We start from the raw sequence: 21,285 nt of genomic DNA, 5'->3' as shown, positions 1-21,285 counted from the left end.
TTATCTGCTGAGCCATCTCTCTGGCTTAGAATGGTGATTTTTCTGGTCTCCACCTTTGTGTGTAGGTGTGTGGGTCTGTATTACACTGGTGAGTTCTCACTGACTTTTTTTCCTGTTAATTCACTTTGCACTAGTTTACTATTAGAAAAACAACTAATAAGAATACATTTATACATGCATAATTTATATATACACTGAGATTGATTTCTGTGGGTTGTGTGGTTATAGAGGCTGAGAAGGTCCTTGTGTGACCTGCCGTCTTCAGCTGCAGGCCCAGGGAAGGCAGTGCTGCCCCTGAGTCCCAGGCCTGTGGGTAGACCCAGGCCTGCCTGAGATGCGCTAATGTCTCAGCTCAGTCGGCTGTCAGGAGCCACAGGATGTGCTCTCTTTTCTTACTTGTGCTCCTGTTGAGCTCCTCATCAGGTTAGTGGGTATCCACTCTACTGGGCAAGGATATGTCTTTCACACAGTCACCTATTCCAGACATCCGCTCATCCCAGGTGCTTTAAGGCTAGTCACATGACGACACGTAAAATTCATCCTCAAAGGTGTGCTCAGCTTGTCCACTCTTCACCACTGGAAGGAAGAGAAAGTTAGAAATTACTGTTGGCCCTTAACCTAGGACACTTGTTCCCCATAGGAAGCTGTGCAGTGACTTCACATGACATGGTCATTAACTTGTTGACCTTATTCATGGAAGGAGCTGTACACTTGTTTATTAAAGCCATAGGAGTTGATTATGGTTTCCTGACTGACTGACTGACTGACTGACTAGCTTTAAGTACTGGAATATGTGTGAGAGCCCATGACATGGACAGTTGAGTAGAAGTCCTTGCTGAGCAAGCCTGGACTTCGGTGTGTGCATATGTGGCACATGTGCATATGTGGGCCTACACTTACAGGCACATATTACACACACACACACACACACACACACACACACACACACACACACACACACCAAATAAAATATGTATGAAAGTGCTTTTCTGGCCTGCAGCAAACAACTGAATTGGGTTCTTGAGCTTCTTGTTTTCTTGAAATACAGACATTGGTGGAGTGATGAGCCTTTCCTTTAGAAGTGCCAAACTGAACTGTTTCCTTAGGCTATGAAATTTTAAGAGTATTCATCTGACGCTCTAGTTATACATCGGTGTTTTTGACGCCCCTAACTTTACCCTGCCTTTTCTCCTTGTGGATTAGATGGCTTCTCCAGAAGAGAAATGCCAGCAAGTTCTGGAACCCCCTTATGATGAAATGTTTGCAGCTCATTTAAGGTAATCTTTTGACAGTAAGAAGACAAACACACACACAGCTGCATGCATGTAACACACAGCTGCATGCATGTAACACACCCCTTGTTCACTCTGATTTTATCATGCATCATTGTTTGCTTGCAGCAGTGAATAATTAACTTGGAAAAGTAGACAAATGTGTCATGTGCCTCTTGTGTCACACTTGGTGTTTCTACGGTCCTTTTGTATTTGTAATAACTAACTGAGGTCGCACTTGTCTCGTGGCACAGCATGGCTTTAATAGTTCTGCCTTATAGGGAAAAAAGAAAAAGAATCTGAGTTAGGCAGAACAGAGCCAAGCTTCTTGTCATTCACACGGTCTGTCTGCTGCTGTCACCCCAGTGTGTCAGGCACTTCAGACAGAACTGTGGATCCAGAAGCTATGTGCACAGGACTGTGCCTGCCTGCATCCTGCTGTATTCAGAGCAAGCTGGGCCAGGCCTGGAAAGACTTGGGGATGCCAGTAGTGTTTCTTGTAGCAAGAGACATCCCTGTTTTCCCAGCTGGGTGCTCTCTGCAGTGAGGTTGCAGATTTGTTGATGGGCCGGCTCTGGCTGCCAGCAGAAACCTAGACAGAGTGAGTGTCTGTGGAGGCTCACTGCCAGCAGGAACCTAGACAGAGTGAGTGTCTGTGGAGGCTCACTGCCAGCAGGAACCGAGACAGAGTGAGTGTCTGTGGAGGCTCACTGACGTGGACGGCCATGTTCGTCTGCAGTCACTTTGCTCAGAGCAGCTGAAGGATTTCTCATTCTGGCCCTTGACAGAGTGGTGTCAGAACCCTGTGGGCTTCACGTCCATCAGCTGCTTTCAGTCAGTGGTCCCTGGCGCTTCCTCCATCTGTGGTTCTCTGCCAAGAAGGAGAACGAGAGGGTTGGACGGGGGTGTGAGAGAACTGCACCCTGGGCTGATGTGGCATCTGGTGTGTAGATGCTCTTCAGGCTCTGATGTCTTTTCCAGGTGTACCTATGCTGTGGGGAATCACGACTTCATAGAAGCGTACAAGTGCCAGACGGTGATAGTCCAATATCCTTTACCACATGTGTTACTGAGGCTCACGGTCTGGAAACATTGGACCAGCTGTTCAAACCTTCAGCTAAAAAAGAACCACAATCTCTTAGATTCCTAAGTTTAGCCTGGTTCTTAAGACTCCCCCAGGTACTTACATAGTAAGGAAGAACACTGTTCAGTATATTGGGTTTTATTTATGTATACTATACAGGGTTACGTGAGGCTCTTTTCATGCCACTGTATTTACTTTGAAAACATTCCCTCCCATGCCTCACTACCCCATCCTTTTTGTCCTTCTCCCTCCCCTCCAATCAGTCCCTTAGTTCCCTTCTCCTTAATGTCATCACTGCATACATGGAGGGTAGGTTTCTTTCATTTGGTTGAGAAGAGCAGAGTTTGTGTTTGTGTGTGGTGTGTGTATATAAATGTGCACACACAGTGGTCAGAAGCCAAAAAAGGATGTCTTGCCTCTGCCTTAATGTCTTGAGGTGGGATCTCTCACTGAACTGCGGGTTTGCTATTTTGACAAGGCTGGCTGGCCAGCAAGCTTTTGGGATCTACTTGTCTGAGCCTACCAGTGCTGGGGTGTCGGACACACACAGCCATTTCCAGATGTTCATGTAGGTATTGAGGCATTAAGTAGGGTCTCATGCTTACACCAGAAGCACTCTTAGCACAGAGTCATCCCTAACTCCAAGAATAATGTTTTGTTTGTTTATTTTGTTTATAGACTAGCTCTTAATGGCCTTTGAACTCACAGAGACCCACTGGCTTCTGCCTCCCAAGTTGTGAGATTAAAGGCCTGTACTACCATGCCCAGGCAAAATTAATGTTTTGACAATACCATTATATATGACAATGCAAGAGTGAAGCCATTACTTTGCATACCAACCTGAAGACTTAATTAAGAAAGGATGTTTTGCAAGTGTTCCTACAGAGACTGGGTAGACCTTAGTGCCCGTAACCCGGCCTGGGAAGAGAAGAGTGGGCTCACATACATGTGTTGCCGTCACTCCACGATCTGAGAGCATGCTACGGATTTGTAGAGCTCTAGATTTTAGTTAGTTTTTGAAAACTACTGTGTTTAAATACACTAAGAAGAGGATGCTACTATCCAAATCTCCCTAAAACTTCAGAATTCTAGTGTTGGTAAAATAAACCTTATAGTACAGATTCTTGACCACTTAAATGTAGCTCATAACCAGTGCACTCGGGGAAATCAAGTACAATGTAGAGGAGAATGTAAAAGTCTCATAGCCGGGCTTGGGGAGATAGCTCAGTTGGTAATGGCTTGCCCATAAATATAAGGACTTGAGTTGGTTCCCCAGCACCCACAACAAAGGCAGACGTGGTGGTGTGTGCTTGTGATCCCATCACTGGGCAAGTGGGGACAGGCAGATCTCGGGGGCTTCTTGTCTCTAACTGATGAGCTTCAGATCCCAGTGAGAGGCCTTCTTTCAGAAAAGGAGGTGGGTGGCCTGAGGAATGATACCCACAGTTGACCTCTCGCCACCACAGACACGTACACGCACGTGCACACAGACTTGTACACACACGCACATGCACACAGACCTGTGTACACACACATACATACACACACATGCACACAGACTTGTTCACACATGCACACAGCATACACACACACACACACCCATGTATGTACATATATCTTGGTTTTTTTAATTGTGGGACAGGGTCATACTATGGTGCCTGGCCTGGAACCTTCCTCTCCCAAGTGCTAGGATTTCAGGTGTGTCCCCATGCCCGTCTGTATGAAGTGAATGCATTGAGTCTACTTGGCCGCTGACATGTGGATATTGTGGTGTGTTTTCTGCCTTTAAGATTTTACAGTCATCTAGAGCACACTTTATCCCTTAGTTCACTTTTACTGAGAGTAGTCTTTCTTAAATTTTGTGTGTCATGCCTTCCTTAATACAGCACATCCTTCCTTCGAGCATTCCAGGCTCACAAAGAAGATAACTGGTAAGCGAAACAGGAACGGCTGGGTTAGGTGGTGTCAGTGTGGGCTTGGGTTAGACTGACGTGGCCAAGTTTGTAGTAAGAGCTACTGCAGGGTTTCTTATCACCAGACTGTCTTATCACCAACCCACCTCTTTGGTGACTGTGTATTACACATTGCAGCTCCCACTTGGAGACTCAGCGTCTTTAATATGGAGCCGTTTGCTGGTGGTGGGGAGTTTGAGAAGGACAAAGTTCTGGGGGCTCCCTCCCAGATAGACCAGGGTCCAGTTCTCCGAATGGGGCGAGGACAGTGGTATGGGAATCTGGGGTTGCAGTGTGTCTGTGTGACAGATGCAGGACGAGTTCGGAGGGTGTGGACCTGCTTCTGGGTAATAGCCTTGGTGTCAGTGGTAGGATGCTGGACTTTTAGCTCTTCAAACATACTTGCTTTTCGTCCTTAGGGCTCTGCCTGTCATGTATGCAGTAGCACTTGACCTTCGGATATTTGCCAATAATGTAAGTTAATTTCCTATCCCTGTTGGTTTGAAGTTAAATATGTTGGGTGACCACCTACTGCTTAATTTCCAGTTTTGAGGGATGAATAGGAAGTGGGGTGTATCTGGGTGTACGGAGGGGAAGACCAGGCGGCAGCTTGTCTGTCTGTCTGTCATCTGTGTCCATGCGGACAGGCCCTCTCTGGAGAGTGGTGGGCCACTGTGGTGCTGAGTGGACTGACATGGAGCAGCTTTCCTCCTTCACTTCTGAGCTGTGGCCTGTGCTGAGGACTCAGGTGGTTACTAAGGGTCCAGATCCTGGACTTTCCAGTCGGCCTCCCTCGAGGAGCCACAGAAGCATCTTTTGGGCCTTAGACCCTTTATGGTTTTAAAAACTGTTGGTGATTTCCGGCTCCAGATCAGCTCTCTCTTCTCACTAAGCCAGTTGCAGGCCTGGGGAATGTTAAGCTCACGTAGCTCGGTGACATGGATGGAATTTCCTGTCTGTTCTGATGAGGGCCTGGCAAGGAGAACACAGAAACGCCACAGGCAGGGATGAGACCTATGAAAGAGAGGGTAACTGCCCCACACAGCAGCACTTTCTGTCAGACTGTCTGCTCCAGTGCTCCACAAACAAGTCTGCAGCAGCAATAGTGGGAATCTCTGCCCCAACCAACTTGCCAACAAAGAGGTGGTGTCTCTGCTTTCCCACTGACACACGAGGCTAGCAGAGAGCCACTGAGAGAATGCATGCATGTGGCCTACAGCTTTATAACACAGCAGAGAGCCACTGAGAGGGCGCATGCATGTGGCCTACAGCTTTATAACACAACACCCCAGAAGCCACTGATCCTGAAGAGAATGCCACCAGACTCCACAGCAGTTGTTGAACTGATGTGGGTTTTAAGGCAGCCATCACAGTAGTGCTTCAGTGGACACTTAGGAGCAAACAAATGAGAACATGGACTTCCCATGTTCTTCTCTCCCAGAAGAGAGCTAGAAGATGCAAAGAACCAAGTGGAACTGAGACAGGAGGAACTGAAGAGCAGTAGGGGCTAGAGAGGTGGCTCGGTGGTTACTGACACTGGCTTCCCTTACAGAGGACTAGGTTTGATGTCTAACACCCATATATCCCCTCACAACAGTCTTACTCCAGTCCTGGGACATCTAATGGCATCTTCTGCCTTCATGGATACCAGATACATACATGATGCATAGACATACATGGGTGCCAGATGCACACATGGTGCATAGACATACATGGGCAGATGCACACATGGTGCATAGACATACATGGGTACCAGATGCATACATGGTGCATAGACATACATGGGTACCAGATGCATACATGGTGCATAGACATACATGGGCAGATGCACACATGGTGCATAGACATGCATGGGTACCAGATGCACACACGGTGCATAGACATGCATGGGTACCAGATGCACACACGGTGCATAGACATACATGGGCAGATGCATACATGATGCATAGACATACATGGGTACCAGATGCACACACGGTACATAGACATACATGGGTACCAGATGCATACATGATGCATAGACATGGATGGGTACCAGATGCACACATGGTGCATAGACATGCATGGGTACCAGATGCACACATGGTGCATAGACATACATGGGTACCAGATGCATACATGGTGCATAGACATACATGGGTACCAGATGCATACATGGTGTATAGACATGCATGGGTACCAGATGCATACATGGTGTATAGACATGCATGGGTACCAGATGCATACATGGTGCATAGACATACATGGACAGATGCACACATGGTGCATAGACATACATGGGTACCAGATGCACACACGGTGCATAGACATACATGGGTACCAGATGCACACATGGTGCATAGACATACATGGGTACCAGATGCACACACGGTGCATAGACATACATAGATACCAGATGCACACATGGTGCATAGACATACATGGGTACCAGATGCACACATGGTGCATAGACATACATGGGTACCAGATGCACACACGGTGCATAGACATACATGGGCAGATGCACACATGGTGCATAGACATACATGGGTACCAGATGCACACATGGTGCATAGACATACATGGGTACCAGATGCACACACGGTGCATAGACATACATGGGTACCAGATGCACACATGGTGCATAGACATACATGGGTACCAGATGCACACACGGTGCATAGACATACATAGATACCAGATGCACACATGGTGCATAGACATACATGGGTACCAGATGCACACATGGTGCATAGACATACATGGGTACCAGATGCACACACGGTGCATAGACATACATGGGCAGATGCACACATGGTGCATAGACATACATGGGTACCAGATGCACACATGGTGCATAGACATACATGGGTACCAGATGCACACACGGTGCATAGACATACATGGGTACCAGATGCACACATGGTGCATAGACATACATGGGTACCAGATGCACACACGGTGCATAGACATGCATGGGTACCAGATGCACACACGGTGCATAGACATGCATGGGTACCAGATGCACACATGGTGCATAGACATACATAGATACCAGATGCACACATGGTACATAGACATACATGGGTACCAGATGCACACACGGTGCATAGACATACATGGGCAGATGCACACATGGTGCATAGACATACATAGATACCAGATGCACACATGGTGCATAGACATACATGGGTACCAGATGCACACATGGTGCATAGACATACATGGGTACCAGATGCATACACGGTGCATAGACATACATGGGTACCAGATGCACACACGGTACATAGACATACATGGACAGATGCACACATGGTGCATAGACATACATGGGTACCAGATGCACACATGGTGCATAGACATACATGGGTACCAGATGCACACATGGTGCATAGACATACATGGGCAGATGCACACATGGTGCATAGACATACATGTATACCAGATGCACACACGGTACATAGACATACATGGGTACCAGATGCACACACGGTGCATAGACATGCATGGGTATTAGATGCACACATGATGCATAGACATACATGGGTACCAGATGCACACATGGTGCATAGACATACATGGGTACCAGATGCACACACGGTGCATAGACATACATGGGTACCAGATGCATACACGGTGCATAGACATACATGGGTACCAGATGCACACACGGTACATAGACATACATGGGCAGATGCACACATGGTGCATAGACATACATGGGTACCAGATGCACACATGGTGCATAGACATACATGGGTACCAGATGCACACACGGTGCATAGACATGCATGGGTACCAGATGCACACATGGTGCATAGACATACATGGGTACCAGATGCACACACGGTGCATAGACATGCATGGGTACCAGATGCATACACGGTGCATAGACATACATGGGTACCAGATGCACACACGGTGCATAGACATACATGGGTACCAGATGCACACACGGTGCATAGACATACATGGGTACCAGATGCATACACGGTGCATAGACATACATGGGTACCAGATGCACACATGGTGCATAGACATACATGGGTACCAGATGCACACACGGTGCATAGACATGCATGGGTACCAGATGCATACATGATGCATAGACATACATGGGTACCAGATGCACACACGGTGCATAGACATACATGGGTACCAGATGCACACATGGTGCATAGACATACATGGGTACCAGATGCACACACGGTGCATAGACATGCATGGGTACCAGATGCATACACGGTGCATAGACATACATGGGTACCAGATGCACACATGGTGCATAGACATACATGGGTACCAGATGCACACACGGTACATAGACATACATGGGCAGATGCACACATGGTGCATAGACATGCATGGGTACCAGATGCACACATGGTGCATAGACATACATGGGTACCAGATGCATACACGGTGCATAGACATACATGGGTACCAGATGCACACATGGTGCATAGACATACATGGGTACCAGATGCACACACGGTACATAGACATACATGGGCAGATGCACACATGGTGCATAGACATACATGGGTACCAGATGCACACACGGTGCATAGACATGCATGGGTACCAGATGCACACATGGTGCATAGACATACATGGGTACCAGATGCATACACGGTGCATAGACATACATGGGTACCAGATGCACACACGGTGCATAGACATGCATGGGTACCAGATGCACACATGGTGCATAGACATACATGGGTACCAGATGCATACACGGTGCATAGACATACATGGGTACCAGATGCACACACGGTGCATAGACATACATGGGTACCAGATGCACACACGGTGCATAGACATACATGGGTACCAGATGCACACATGGTGCATAGACATACATGGGTACCAGATGCACACATGGTGCATAGACATGCATGGGTACCAGATGCACACATGGTGCATAGACATACATGGGTACCAGATGCATACACGGTGCATAGACATACATGGGTACCAGATGCACACATGGTGCATAGACATACATGGGCAGATGCACACACAGTGCATAGACATACATGGGCAGATGCACACACGGTGCATAGACATACATGGGTACCAGATGCACACACGGTGCATAGACATGCATGGGTACCAGATGCACACACGGTGCATAGACATGCATGGGTACCAGATGCACACATGGTGCATAGACATGCATGGGTACCAGATGCACACACGGTACATAGACATACATGGGTACCAGATGCACACATGGTGCATAGACATACATGGGTACCAGATGCACACATGATGCATAGACATACATGGGTACCAGATGCACACACGGTGCATAGACATACATGGGCAGATGCATACATGGTGCATAGACATACATGGGTACCAGATGCACACACAGTGCATAGACATACATGGGTACTAGATATACACATGGTGCATAGACATACATGGGTACCAGATGCACACATGATGCATAGACATACATGGGTACCAGATGCACACATGGTGCATAGACATGCATGGGTACCAGATGCACACACGGTGCATAGACATACATGGGCAGATGCATACATGGTGAATAGACATACATGGGTACCAGATGCATACATGGTGCATAGACATGCATGGGTACCAGATGCACACATGGTGCATAGACATGCATGGGTACCAGATGCACACATGGTGCATAGACATACATGGGTACCAGATGCACACACAGTGCATAGACATGCATGGGTACCAGATGCATACATGGTGCATAGACATGCATGGGTACCAGATGCATACATGGTGCGTAGACATACATGGGCAGATGCACACATGGTGCATAGACATACATGCAGGCAAAATACTTATACACATAAAGTAATAACAATAATAAATCTTTTGGTGGTTAATTTTAACTGACAAGAAGAGAATGGCATTACCTTGTGTCACGGACTCTTAACCTAGTTCTATTTAACAGAGCCCATCTGGGTCTCACTGCGTTTGCGTTTATTCCATTGAAAGGTGCTGCGTTGTAGAGGCAATTGAGAATGGGGAAGGGGTGTATTTAACAGCCTTTCAGATCATCATAGACTATTTGTTATTGGCATAACCGAAGCCCCCAGAAACGTGTGTGTGTGTGTGTGTGTGTGTGTGTGTGTTTGCACTCACATCCTTAAGGAGGAAGAGACAGCCTCAGATGTCATGGTCTTGTGACAGGGTCTCATCTCATCAGCCTGGAACTTGCCTACTAGACCATGCTGGTTGGCTGGGATTACAAGCATATGCACCATGTTTTCTGTTGTTTTGTTATTTAAACCATTGTTCTGGGAATCTAATCCAGGACCTTGTGCTTGTAAGGCTACTACTTCACTGAGCTGTCCCCCGGCCCTGAAGCATGTCTTAAAGGGTAGCACATTGTGGTCCCCATGGCTGTTCTGCCTGCCTTCCCATACAACCCAGGGCCACTGCCTGAGCGTGGCACTGCCTACAATGAGCTGGGCCCTCCCACATTGGTCACTACTTAGCAGAGTACCTCAGTGAACATTTTGCCATTGCATCCATCCCTCTTCATCCTGCATTTGACACTGATCTTTCACCAAACCGCATGATTATGTGGTTTTGTTATAGTTCTGTTTCAGTCTATTCCAGCTGTGGTAACAGTGTGTACCATGGACTGGTTAGCTGTAGGCAGCATGTTCATTCATACCTCACTGATAAGGAGACTAACACTCCAACACAAAGCACAGACAGTTTGTGTGTCTAGTGAAACTGCTGTCAGTTTCTGTTTCACTGATGGTGTCTTTTTGTTCAGTCCTCATGGTGGGGCAAGAAAGCTCCCTGTACCACCTCCCATTTAAAGATTTACTTGTATTTTTAATTATGTGTATGTATGTGTGTCTGAGTGTGGTTGCCTGTGAAGGGCGTTAGACCCCTGGAGCTAGAGTCACAGGGACTTGTGAGCTAATGGGGATGCTGGGGATCCAACTTAGATCCTCTGTTAGAGCAGGATGGACCCCTAACTGCTGAGGCATCTCTATAGCCCAGAGCTCTCAACCTCTGGGTCCAGACCCCTTTGGGGGTTGCTTATCAGATATTCTGCATATCAGATATTTACATTATGATTCATAACAGTAGCAAGATTACAATTATGAAGTAGCAATGACAATAATTTTATTGTCAGGGATCATCATAACATGAGAAAGAATATTAAAGGTTGAGAGCCACTGCTTTAGCCCTTCTGGGACCTCATCCATAAAGGCGTTGGCCCATTCACCAGGGCTGCCTCAAGACCTGATCACCTTCCTAAACCCCTAATTTCCTAAAAGCTTTCAGGTTCTGAACCAGCTTCAAAAATGGGAAGAGTCTGATTCTCTTCTAAACTCAGGGTAAGAGTGATACTTTACCTCCTTAGCAGGCTTTGTTCAGGGCTGGACCGCCGTCCACAGGAGGGAAGATTAGAGACCAATGCAAGAGGAAGCTGCAGGCCTGTGCATTAGGTCAAGGTTGCTGTCCTGGTTTGCTGTTTGTTGCTATGGTAACACCATCACCAGAGGCATCCTGCATCATAGTCCATCATTAAAGGAAGTCAGAGCAGGAACTGAAGCAGCAACCACAGAGGGGTGCTGCTTACTGGCTTGCTCCCAAGGCTTGCTCAGCCTGCCTTCCCATAGAACCCAGGACCACCAACCCAGGAATGGTACTGCCTACAATGAGGCGGGCTCTCCTCCATTGGTTACTAATTAGGAAAATACCTCAGAGACTGGACTACAGGTACACATGGACACATTTTCTCAATAAAGATACCCTCTACCCAGCCATGTCTAAGTTTGTGTCAGGTTGACAAAGACCAACCAGGCCAACTGGGGCTGGTGTCAGCTTGACTTGAGAACAGATAGGGGAAATATGTATACACTTATCAGTTTTAAAAAGCATCTATCTAAGAAGGGCTGTAGGAATAAGCTCACTGGTTAGCACTGGCTACTCCTCAGATGCATACACTATTGGAGACTTGCACCATTAATTTTGCCTCTGTTGCTTTACAAAGTATATTCCTTTTGTATTGTTAGGCAGATCAGCAGCTGGTGAAGAAAGGGAAGAGCAAGGTTGGAGACATGCTGGAAAAAGCCGCCGAGCTGTTGATGAGCTGCTTCCGAGTCTGTGCCAGTGACACGTAAGCGGGGTCTGGGGGCTTTGTCCCCCGAAGAGCTCTCTCTGTACTCAGTCCTTGATGCTGGCCACACTTTCTGCCTTCACTTTCGAAGGTCTCTGCCCGGTGCACGAAGCCTGGCTTTCTCTCCCTGTCAGCTCTGACAGCCAGGCCTCCTCCCCCTGGCTCCCTGGGGGGACGCTGAGCTCTGCTCGGCACTGACTTGAGCATTGTTGCTCTGTCTAGTGCGGTTCAGTCTCCTGTAGATGGTTCATTGAGCATCTGGATTTTAAGTGATTGGTTTATTAGATTCTTTTGCTTTTTGTGTTTGCAAGACAGGGTTTCTCTGTGTATATCCCTGGCTGTCCTGGAACCCAGGCTGGTCTCAAACTCAGAGATCCTCTTGTCTCTGCCTCCCAGATGCTTGCATGGCTTATTATATTTTTAATATTTAATTTTTTATATCCTTTTGATCATCCCCCTCCCTTTAATTTTGTGTAATTTGTCTTAGCTGGTTTGCAACATAGCTGGTTTAATTTTTTTTCTTAACTAAACCTTCTGTCAGAGTTTCCATCTTTTTCCTAAAACTCATCTCTACCAATTATATAATCATGTTATTTGATTATGTGTTTATAGGAAGTGTGTGTGTGTGTGTGTGTGTGTGTGTGTGTGTGTGTGTGTGTGTGTGAAGTTGAGCATGATCTTGCTATATTACCCTTGCTGCCCTCCCATGGTTGAAGGTCTAAGCTGTCTCAAGGCTTCTCTTTCCCATACTCCTGATTAGCTGGCTTGTGTTGCTGTTGCTGTGTGTTTTTGTGGTTGGAGACCTTAGTTCTGCCCTCCACCCTTCTTTGTGTCCTTCCATGATGAGAGCTCTCAGCTGTTCCCTCACCTCTCACCACCGGTCCTCACTGACCATCCTTCTGTAGGCGAAGGTCTCAGCCATCTCTAGGCTCTCACCGCCCAGCCCACAGTGGATGGAGTTTCCGCCCATCAGCTCCCACGGTGCATTGCACTTAGCACTGTCATGTGTGGATGCTGACGACTAGAGATGAAGGAGACCACTGAGGGAGGGCTCCTTGTCTCTCACAGTCCGTTTCCTGATACAGTAGCTTGATACCTGTCTAGTGAATGGACGATTGGGGGTCCTTGTGGCTCAGTAGTTCTGCACGACATAACCCCCTCCTTGACCTTTGAACTGTCCGTGGTTTCTCAGATTGGATTGCAAAAAACCAAGCAGAGTAAAAATACTTGTGTTTCAATCAAAGCAGCCATATTTGAAAAACACTTGAAATAACAGTCTGATAAAGGTCTAGTATGGGCTGTAAAATGAACTGTTAGAACTGAACAAGAAGGAACAAATCCATGTTTAAATGACGATTTGCCTCTTTGTTTTTTTTTTGTTTTTGTTTTTGTTTTTTTTTTGTTTTTGTTTTTTGAGGCAGGATTTCTCTGTGTACCCCCAGCTATCCTGGAACTTACTTTATAGACCAGGCTGGCCTCAAACTCACAAAGATCCACCTGTTTCTGTGAGTGCTGGGATTAAAGGTGTATTCTACATGCCCAGCTGTAATGATATATATATTTGAAAAATCTTAAATTAAAAAAAAAGAAGAAGAAGCAAAAGAAAAAAAGATAGGTGTCTAGCAAGCAGGTCCTAGCCTGCTCTAAACCAGCAGGGAGTTGCCTCCTGTGCCCGTTCCAGCGGCTGTGATCAGAGCCGGAAGTGCACACTGCTGAGGGGTCAGCTGTGTGGCCAAGTGTTTGCTGTTCTCAGAACATTAGCCTGATGTTGACATGTGCCACAGCAGCCAGATGCTGCCCAGAAGGCAGGCAAAGGGAGGAAGGCTTTGCCTGTGTCTTGTGCCTCCATGGCCAGTCAGCAAGGTATTACTGTGTGGCACACTTGTGCTTGCCTAGTCACTTCTCACTGCCTGAATTTGCTTTTTGAATTTGAGTTTCACCGGGCGGTGGTGGCCCACGCCTTTAATCCCAGCACTTGGGAGGCAGAGTCAGGCGGATTTCTGAGTTCGAGGCCAGCCTGGTCTACAGAGTGAGTTCCAGGACAGCCAGGGCTACACAGAGAAACCCTGTCTCGAAAACCAAAAAAAAAAAAAAAAAAAAAAGAATTTGAGTTTCTGCCGTGGCTCTTGGAGGAGACTGAACATCTAAATTCTTTATCACACTTGGGTGAGAGGACATTGAACTCACGAGCAAGTGTCTTTGGGGATACCAGTTGGAGCACTGTATGGGAAAGTGCTGGCGCTAACTGGGCAGCTGCCGGGGGTGGGGGGGGGGGGCGGGCAGGCTGTGCTCTTAGGAGAGTGGACAGTGTTTACACCAGCAACACTGTGGACTCGCTTCTCTGCCACGAGTGCCAGGTCTCTGCTGTGTGTCTAGAGTCTGAGTTCTGAGTCTCATGTTCCCAGGAGCTGCCCTTGGGCCAGCACCCACTACACACAAGTTATGTGTCGGGGGAGCTCCTTGGAGGGGAGTCACATAATTAATTCAACTCTGAGTTTTGTTTTCCCAATGTTTTATCATGAAAATCTACAAATACTCAGAATAATTGAGATAATTTTATAGGACAACCTCTAAGTACCACTTCTGTGAGTTTATTACACTTGTTCTTGTCTGCCTATCCATGTCTTCTCCCTGTCCATCTGTCAAATTATCTCAATATTTCTCATCATCCTTTTTTTTTAAAGCACTTTTTTGTACATTTCCCTCCAAGTACTCCAGCATCCTGTTTGCTTTTGGGGTGAAGTGGACCTTCAGAGCCACACAGACCCGCTGTGCTGGGCTTGGCAATGTGCCTTTGGTAGGGCCTGGTCAGCAATGTCCTGGCATTTCCTCACTAGGGCCGCTCAGCTGTTACTTATTGTAATGTCACCTGTACAGTGGATTCATCGCTCTCTGTGACTTCCTCCTTGGGCTCCTCCTTATGTGTGTAAGGAGGATAGTTGTGTTGTTGTTGCTAGGAGAGAAAATGTTCTTCCAAAAACCGCCTGCTCACAGCCTTCATTTACAGAGCGTGCTCACTCTGCAGAGGGCGCCTGCAGCTGTTTACCTGGGTTGGAATTCTTGGGTCGAGTTTTCTTTTCTTGGCAGGTGTAGTGAGCTTCACTGATGGTGAAGAGACTAGGACTCCAAAGGGCTTCCTTTTCTCTGGATTCTGAGATAGAAGCTGTGAGGGAACATACTCAGTGTTGGGAGCTGACTTGGGACAAGGATTCCTCAACAGCTGAGGTCCCTCTTCTTCTTGGTTCTGGTGTAGGGGGTCCAGGTCTTCTTCCTCCTTGGAGGCCATGGAGGCTGAGAGGTCCACCACCCTGTGACTATATCTGTTGTTTGTTGTCATACCAAGAAATTATCTTTACAAAGTTGTCATTGAGAGCAATGCCAGTCCCAGCATCCAGGGTAGAACAGTGAGTGCCACTGTTAAAGTCACAGGAGATAGTCTGGTCCTCACTGTAGCCTAGGATGCCCTTCAGTGGGCCTTGTGGTACCCGCTTCACCACCTTCCTGATGTCATCATACTTGGCAGCTTCTTCAGCTGGCATCTCAGATCCACAGCAGACACATGGGTGTAAAAATGCAGAAGGCCATGCATGCCAGTGAGCATCCTGTTCAGTTCTGGGGTGACCTCGCTTGTAGTCTCGGCCGTGCCAGTGAGTCCAGGGGGGATGTTCTGTGTAGCTCCTCAGCCACAGACCACGACTTTCCAGAGGGGCTGTCCACAGTCTTGTGGATGGCGGTGATAGCATGACCTCAGCTGTCCCAGACAGGGCTGAGCAAGTTGGAGGTGCAGGAGGCATTGCTAACAAAGCTGAGAGAGTTGTTCTGCTTGTCACGGCTTACAGCCATCACAGTCATGGGGTCATCAACACAAGGTGGACAGGATAACCCTTGGTCTCTACTAGTAAGTGGGCCCTGGCCTTCTCCATGATGGTGAAGAACCAGTAAGCTCCTCAACATAGTGGAAACCAGCACCTCCTCATTTGATGTTGGCTGATTTCACTCCTGGAAAATGGAGATGGCCTTCCTATTGATGACATCCTGACTGTGCCATGGAACTTGCTGTGGATAGAGTCGTGCTGGGACATGGAGACCTTGAGGTCAAAGAAGGGGTCACTGATGGCAGCGATGTCCACAACAGTGCCAGCACTGGGGGCAGCTCTGGTGACTGCGTGCCTGCTTTGGCTAAACTCATTCACTCCGACCTTCGCCATTGTGTGTCAGGGAAGAGGCTGGCATGCAGGAGAAGACACAGCTGTCTGTGGGACGGGGGAGCAGAGAGCTGCTAATAGAACCTTTTCTCTGGTGACTCCGGCTTGGGCTGCGGGACTGTCTCTCACAGTAGTGATTTGTCCTGTGCTTTACTCTGTAATTGATCCCATTTGTCTGCTCTTTCCGTAGTCGTGCTGGCATAGAAGACTCTAAGAAGTGGGGGATGCTGTTCCTGGTGAACCAGCTATTTAAAATCTATTTTAAGGTTTGCTTTGCATGCATTTTTGTAAAGTCTTGTTTTCTATCTGCCTAGGTAAATCATTGGTTTAGTTTGCCTTCTAAAATGTAATAGGAAGGGATCCCAGCCACACCCACATTAATAATCCTGACAGCTGGTCGTCATTGTGTGCCTGCCAAGGGCAAGGCTTTGTTTTAAATAAAGGACCAGAGCTCAGCAGAGAGAGCCGTGCGGCGTTCTTCAGAACCAGGGCCTGTCCTGTGCCACAGACACAAGTAAGAACTGGAGGGTCATGAAGATCTGATTTAGGATAGCTCATGGAAATGCAGCTACTTCAGACACAGGCTCTGAGCACTGAGTGGCCAGCCCTGTGGGGACAGAAGGGCTGAACATTTGGTGACTGGTCCTTGTCATGGGGCTTGTATGTGGCCACTCTTGAGCCTCCATCTTGTGTTGTTATATTGACCTTATGGAACTAGGGAACTATGTAGACATGTGGACGGACAAAGGAATCAAGTTTGCTTCATAAAGACAAGTGGGCAAAGGGCAGCCTGTCCCACGTCACTAAGAATCTGGCTTTCACTTCATGGGACATTTAGTTTGTCCTAGTGTGCGGCCTGAGGCAGGCTTCTCCTCGGGCGTTGGCTCTGACTCCCCTCACAGAGTTCAAGCTTCTCGATTGTATGTTGTCTGTACCAGGTAGTTTTTGTTTTTTACAGAAATTTTGATGACTTGAAATTCATATTAAAAAAGCAAAACAGAAGTTCATGTCTGTCTGTCTGCCTGTTCTGTTGATATTGCTTATCAATATTTTAAATGGTTTCTTCTTTATTATAGATCAACAAACTCCATTTGTGTAAGCCTCTTATCAGAGCCATCGACAGCTCGAATCTGAGAGACGACTATAGCACTGCGCAGAGGGTCACCTACAAGTACTACGTCGGGCGCAAGGCCATGTTCGACAGTGACTTCAAGCAAGGTATGTTGACGGCGCTATTCCAGTGTCGGGTAAGACATGCGTCTGCCTTGCCGGGCGGACACTGATAGTCTCAGAGCATAGAATGACTGCATTTTATTAAGGTGAGATGGATGTGTAGTCCAAGTCCAAATGAGAGAGAGAGCAAGCGAGCATGCGCACACACCCCATGTGACTGTCTGCCATGTGTGTTGTGCAGGCCTCCACAGAAGTCAGAAGGAGGTGTTTGATCCCCTGGAGCTGGAGTTACTTACAAGTGGGTCTGGGAACTGAACTTGGGTCCTTTGGAAAAGCAGGAAGCACTTTTGACTACCGAGTCATCTGTCCAGTCTCCTCTTTGCTTTGTTTTTGTGAGACAGGGTCTCACTCTGTAGCATAAGCTGTCCTGGAATTTACTATGTAACCTAGACTGACCTCAAATTCATGGTTATCCTCCTGCCTCAGCCTCTTGAGTATCCTGGGATTACAGGGAGGGGATACCACACCTAGATTTATTGTATTTTTAAAATTTATTATTTTGTGTGTGTGGGGGGGTATGGTGTGATTTTTGGTGTGTGTGGTGTGAGTTTTGGTGTGTGTGTGTGCCATGGCTTCCTCATAGAGGGCAGATGACAACTGTGGATCTGGCTCTCCCCTCCCACCTTTACATGGGTCTCAGGGACTGACCTCGGCTTCTCAGGCTTCACAACAAGCCCTGTGCCCAGCCATCTTGCTGGCTTCTATCTTTATGTCTTTATATTCCAAGTGCTTATAATTTTGGCAATAAATAATTACACAAGTGAATAACACCTGGAAGACCTTGATCTCTGTAGGGTTCCTACTACGTGTCGAGGTGCCCATTACTCTGCACCCTTCCTTTGAGGTGCTCTTTGAGTAGGATACGATGACTGTTTTCTCTCCGTGGAACTTGGGGACAGAACTTGGCCCCACTGCAGCCTCAGTAACTGAAGTCCCAATAGACTGACCTTGCGGCAGTCAAGGCTGCCCTTAGGCCTTGCTCTGTAGTTTATGTTTGTGACTTTTGAGAAGTTGTGCGGTGATGTTGTTGACAGCAGCCTGCCTGTCCACTCTCGTGAGCCTCCTCAGGAACAGAGCCAGGCTCTCTGCGTTTAGCTCTGTGAGTGTCGAGCATGAGAGCCCTCTGGGCTCTCCTCTATGGACAGAAAGTGGACATTGATTTATTTTTAAATTATTTTAAAAAATGAAGTAAGCACACTTTATGAACTCAATTATAGAGACAGCACGCAGATGGATTAAGGTAGCTACTCAAAGAAACACGTGTGCGGTCCAAATTCTGTCCTCTGCTGAGCTGTGTGCAGCTGGGGCGGACATCCCAAAGCCGTGGAGCTTTGCTCAGCTTGTGCACTCGCTGTCAGTTACCTACTTATACATGGTCTGCCATAAAACAGAGAGCCAGCGACCGCAGAGGTGAGGCTAGAAAGCGATTAGCTTTCCATCCTCTAATGACGCGTGTGTCCCTCTGCCCACATTCTGTCCTTCCTCAGCCCCTAGTGTTACCCACTCTGAGTGACCTTCCCGAATCCCATTCTGCAGCTACATTCATGAGCTGTTTGCTGGGACCCGCACCCAGAAGAGAATGGGTGTGCTTTTCTTAAGGGGTTTGCGCCACTTACGGTGCCTTTCAAGTTTAACTAACAGTGAACAGCATCCCAGTTTGTGTATGGAGCACATTTGACTCTGTGCTCACCTGTTGATGGATGTCCAGATTGGTTCCATTTCCTTGCTGTCGTTAAGTAGAGCAGCAGTAAAGTTGGATGTGCAGATGTCTGTGATAGGGCATCTCGTGCCCACATGTGGGATGCCTGGGCCCTGTGGGGGTTCTGTTCTTTAAGACTGATTTATGTAATGGGTGTATTGGTTTGCACTCCCACCAGCAGTGAATAAGGGTTTTTCTTTCTCAACATTATTTCTCATATTTGTCAACAAATTTCTTTCTTAAAAGATACTTTTTAAGGTTCATTTTATTTTTGAGTTAATTATATGTATGTGTATTGGGGGGGTTAGTTTGGGGAGGGCGGTATTTGCATCCCTTGTTCATAGAGGCCAGAAACTTCAGATCTCCTGGAGCTGCAGTTACAGGCACTTGTGAGCTGCCAGATGTCTGTGCTAGAACCTGGGAACTGAACTCAGGTCTTCTGGAAGAATAATGTGGGCTCTTAACCTCTTAGCCATCTCTCTAAGGCAATTGATGACAGATTTCATGATGCCAGCCATTCTGACTGTAGTGAGTTGTAATATCAAAAGTAGTTCAATGTGCATTATCCAATGCCCTGTTTCTGAGATGGACATGTACTCCCTTTTCCAGGAGATAGCAGGAAGTTAGCTTCTGAGGGCTGGTTGCTTAGCCTCTTTTGCTGTCAGGCCTGAGGCTCTGTGACAGCAGAAGACTGCACCTTGTGTGTGGAGCTCGCCTTTGCTTGAGCTCTCACTTGGGCTTGCGTTGTGTCTCTTTCCTTTCACCTATGCTTCAGTAGGTGGTCGAGCTTTCACAGAGGGCTTTCCTTATCATTGCCTTTTCTCTTTCCTGTCTTAAACAGAAAGCCTAAGTTAGGAGCATTAGAGATGACATCGCATTGATGTGGTGTTCCTTAGAGAGCTCAGAGATATTGGGGAACCCTAATATAGCCAAGGCTGGTGTATTCACACTGCCACCCTAATATGGCCAGGGCTGGTGTATCCACACTGCCACCCCACGCTTTCTCTCCCAGCTCGTCCAATTTACTTTAAGCCCAAATGGTCTTGAGCCTGCCTTTGGGGTTGCCGAACTATTTTGTGCTCTGAAAAAGGGTAGTCCTGTCCCTGAGTATTCTGTCTCAAGCTCTGTTTGGAAACCATCCATCCATCTATTCACCCATCCATCCATTTTTCCTTCCTTTCTTCCTTCTTTCCTTCCTTTCTCTTAAAAAAATAATTTCTTGGGAATTTCATACAGCATGTTTTGAGTATATTCATTCCTCCCAACTACCCGCAGGTGCGTCCCCTCCTGCCTCTGCTTTGATTGTTTATAAAGTAATGTGTATTTCAGAACCTCCTTATCATTTGTCTTCCTGTTTTAGTTCCCTGAGGTTCACAGGACCTTCATGCCTGGTTGTCAGGTTTATTCCCTTCCTTCTCTTCCTGTCAGCCTTTTCTTTTCTTTAAGATTTATTTTATTTTATTGAGTGTTGCCTGCATGTATGTAGAAAGTGCACCATGTGCATGCAGGATCCATCCAGGGCAGAAGACAGTGTCTGATTCTCTGGAACAGAAGTTACAAATGGTGTTAGGCCCCAGTGTGGGTTTTGGAACGAAACCTGAGTCCTCTGAGAGCTCTTAACAAAACAGAGCACACAGAAACACAAGAAGCCCCTGTGTGCTGCCCTGTGTGCACTCCTGGCTGTGGACTTTCCACTACAGCTCCAGTAGGAGCACCTCT

The 21,285-nt window shown here is 47.2% G+C and overlaps 1 protein-coding gene across 2 annotated transcripts in view; it reads left to right on the top strand.

Moving 5' to 3' along the window:
* Window positions 1-21,285, top strand: part of Pcid2 (PCI domain containing 2) — a 31,988-nt gene that overhangs the window by 5,051 nt on the left and 5,652 nt on the right. Inside the window, exons 3-10 of one of the 2 annotated variants that reach the window (XM_076913833.1) lie at window positions 1,204-1,277; window positions 2,253-2,320; window positions 4,247-4,286; window positions 4,727-4,781; window positions 12,326-12,429; window positions 13,851-13,934; window positions 16,825-16,900; window positions 17,711-17,852. In XM_076913833.1, the coding sequence (XP_076769948.1) occupies window positions 1,204-1,277; window positions 2,253-2,320; window positions 4,247-4,286; window positions 4,727-4,781; window positions 12,326-12,429; window positions 13,851-13,934; window positions 16,825-16,900; window positions 17,711-17,852 (643 nt within the window). The remainder of the gene's footprint in view (window positions 1-1,203; window positions 1,278-2,252; window positions 2,321-4,246; window positions 4,287-4,726; window positions 4,782-12,325; window positions 12,430-13,850; window positions 13,935-16,824; window positions 16,901-17,710; window positions 17,853-21,285) is intronic. The other variant, XM_076913834.1, reaches the window with a different exon arrangement.

This window comes from Arvicanthis niloticus, chromosome 16 (genome assembly GCF_011762505.2).
Source record: "Arvicanthis niloticus isolate mArvNil1 chromosome 16, mArvNil1.pat.X, whole genome shotgun sequence".
In the NCBI taxonomy this organism is placed as follows: domain Eukaryota; kingdom Metazoa; phylum Chordata; class Mammalia; order Rodentia; family Muridae; genus Arvicanthis; species Arvicanthis niloticus.
The sequence above is the reverse complement of the archived record's forward strand: the minus strand, read 5'-3'. Positions and strand labels throughout refer to the sequence as shown.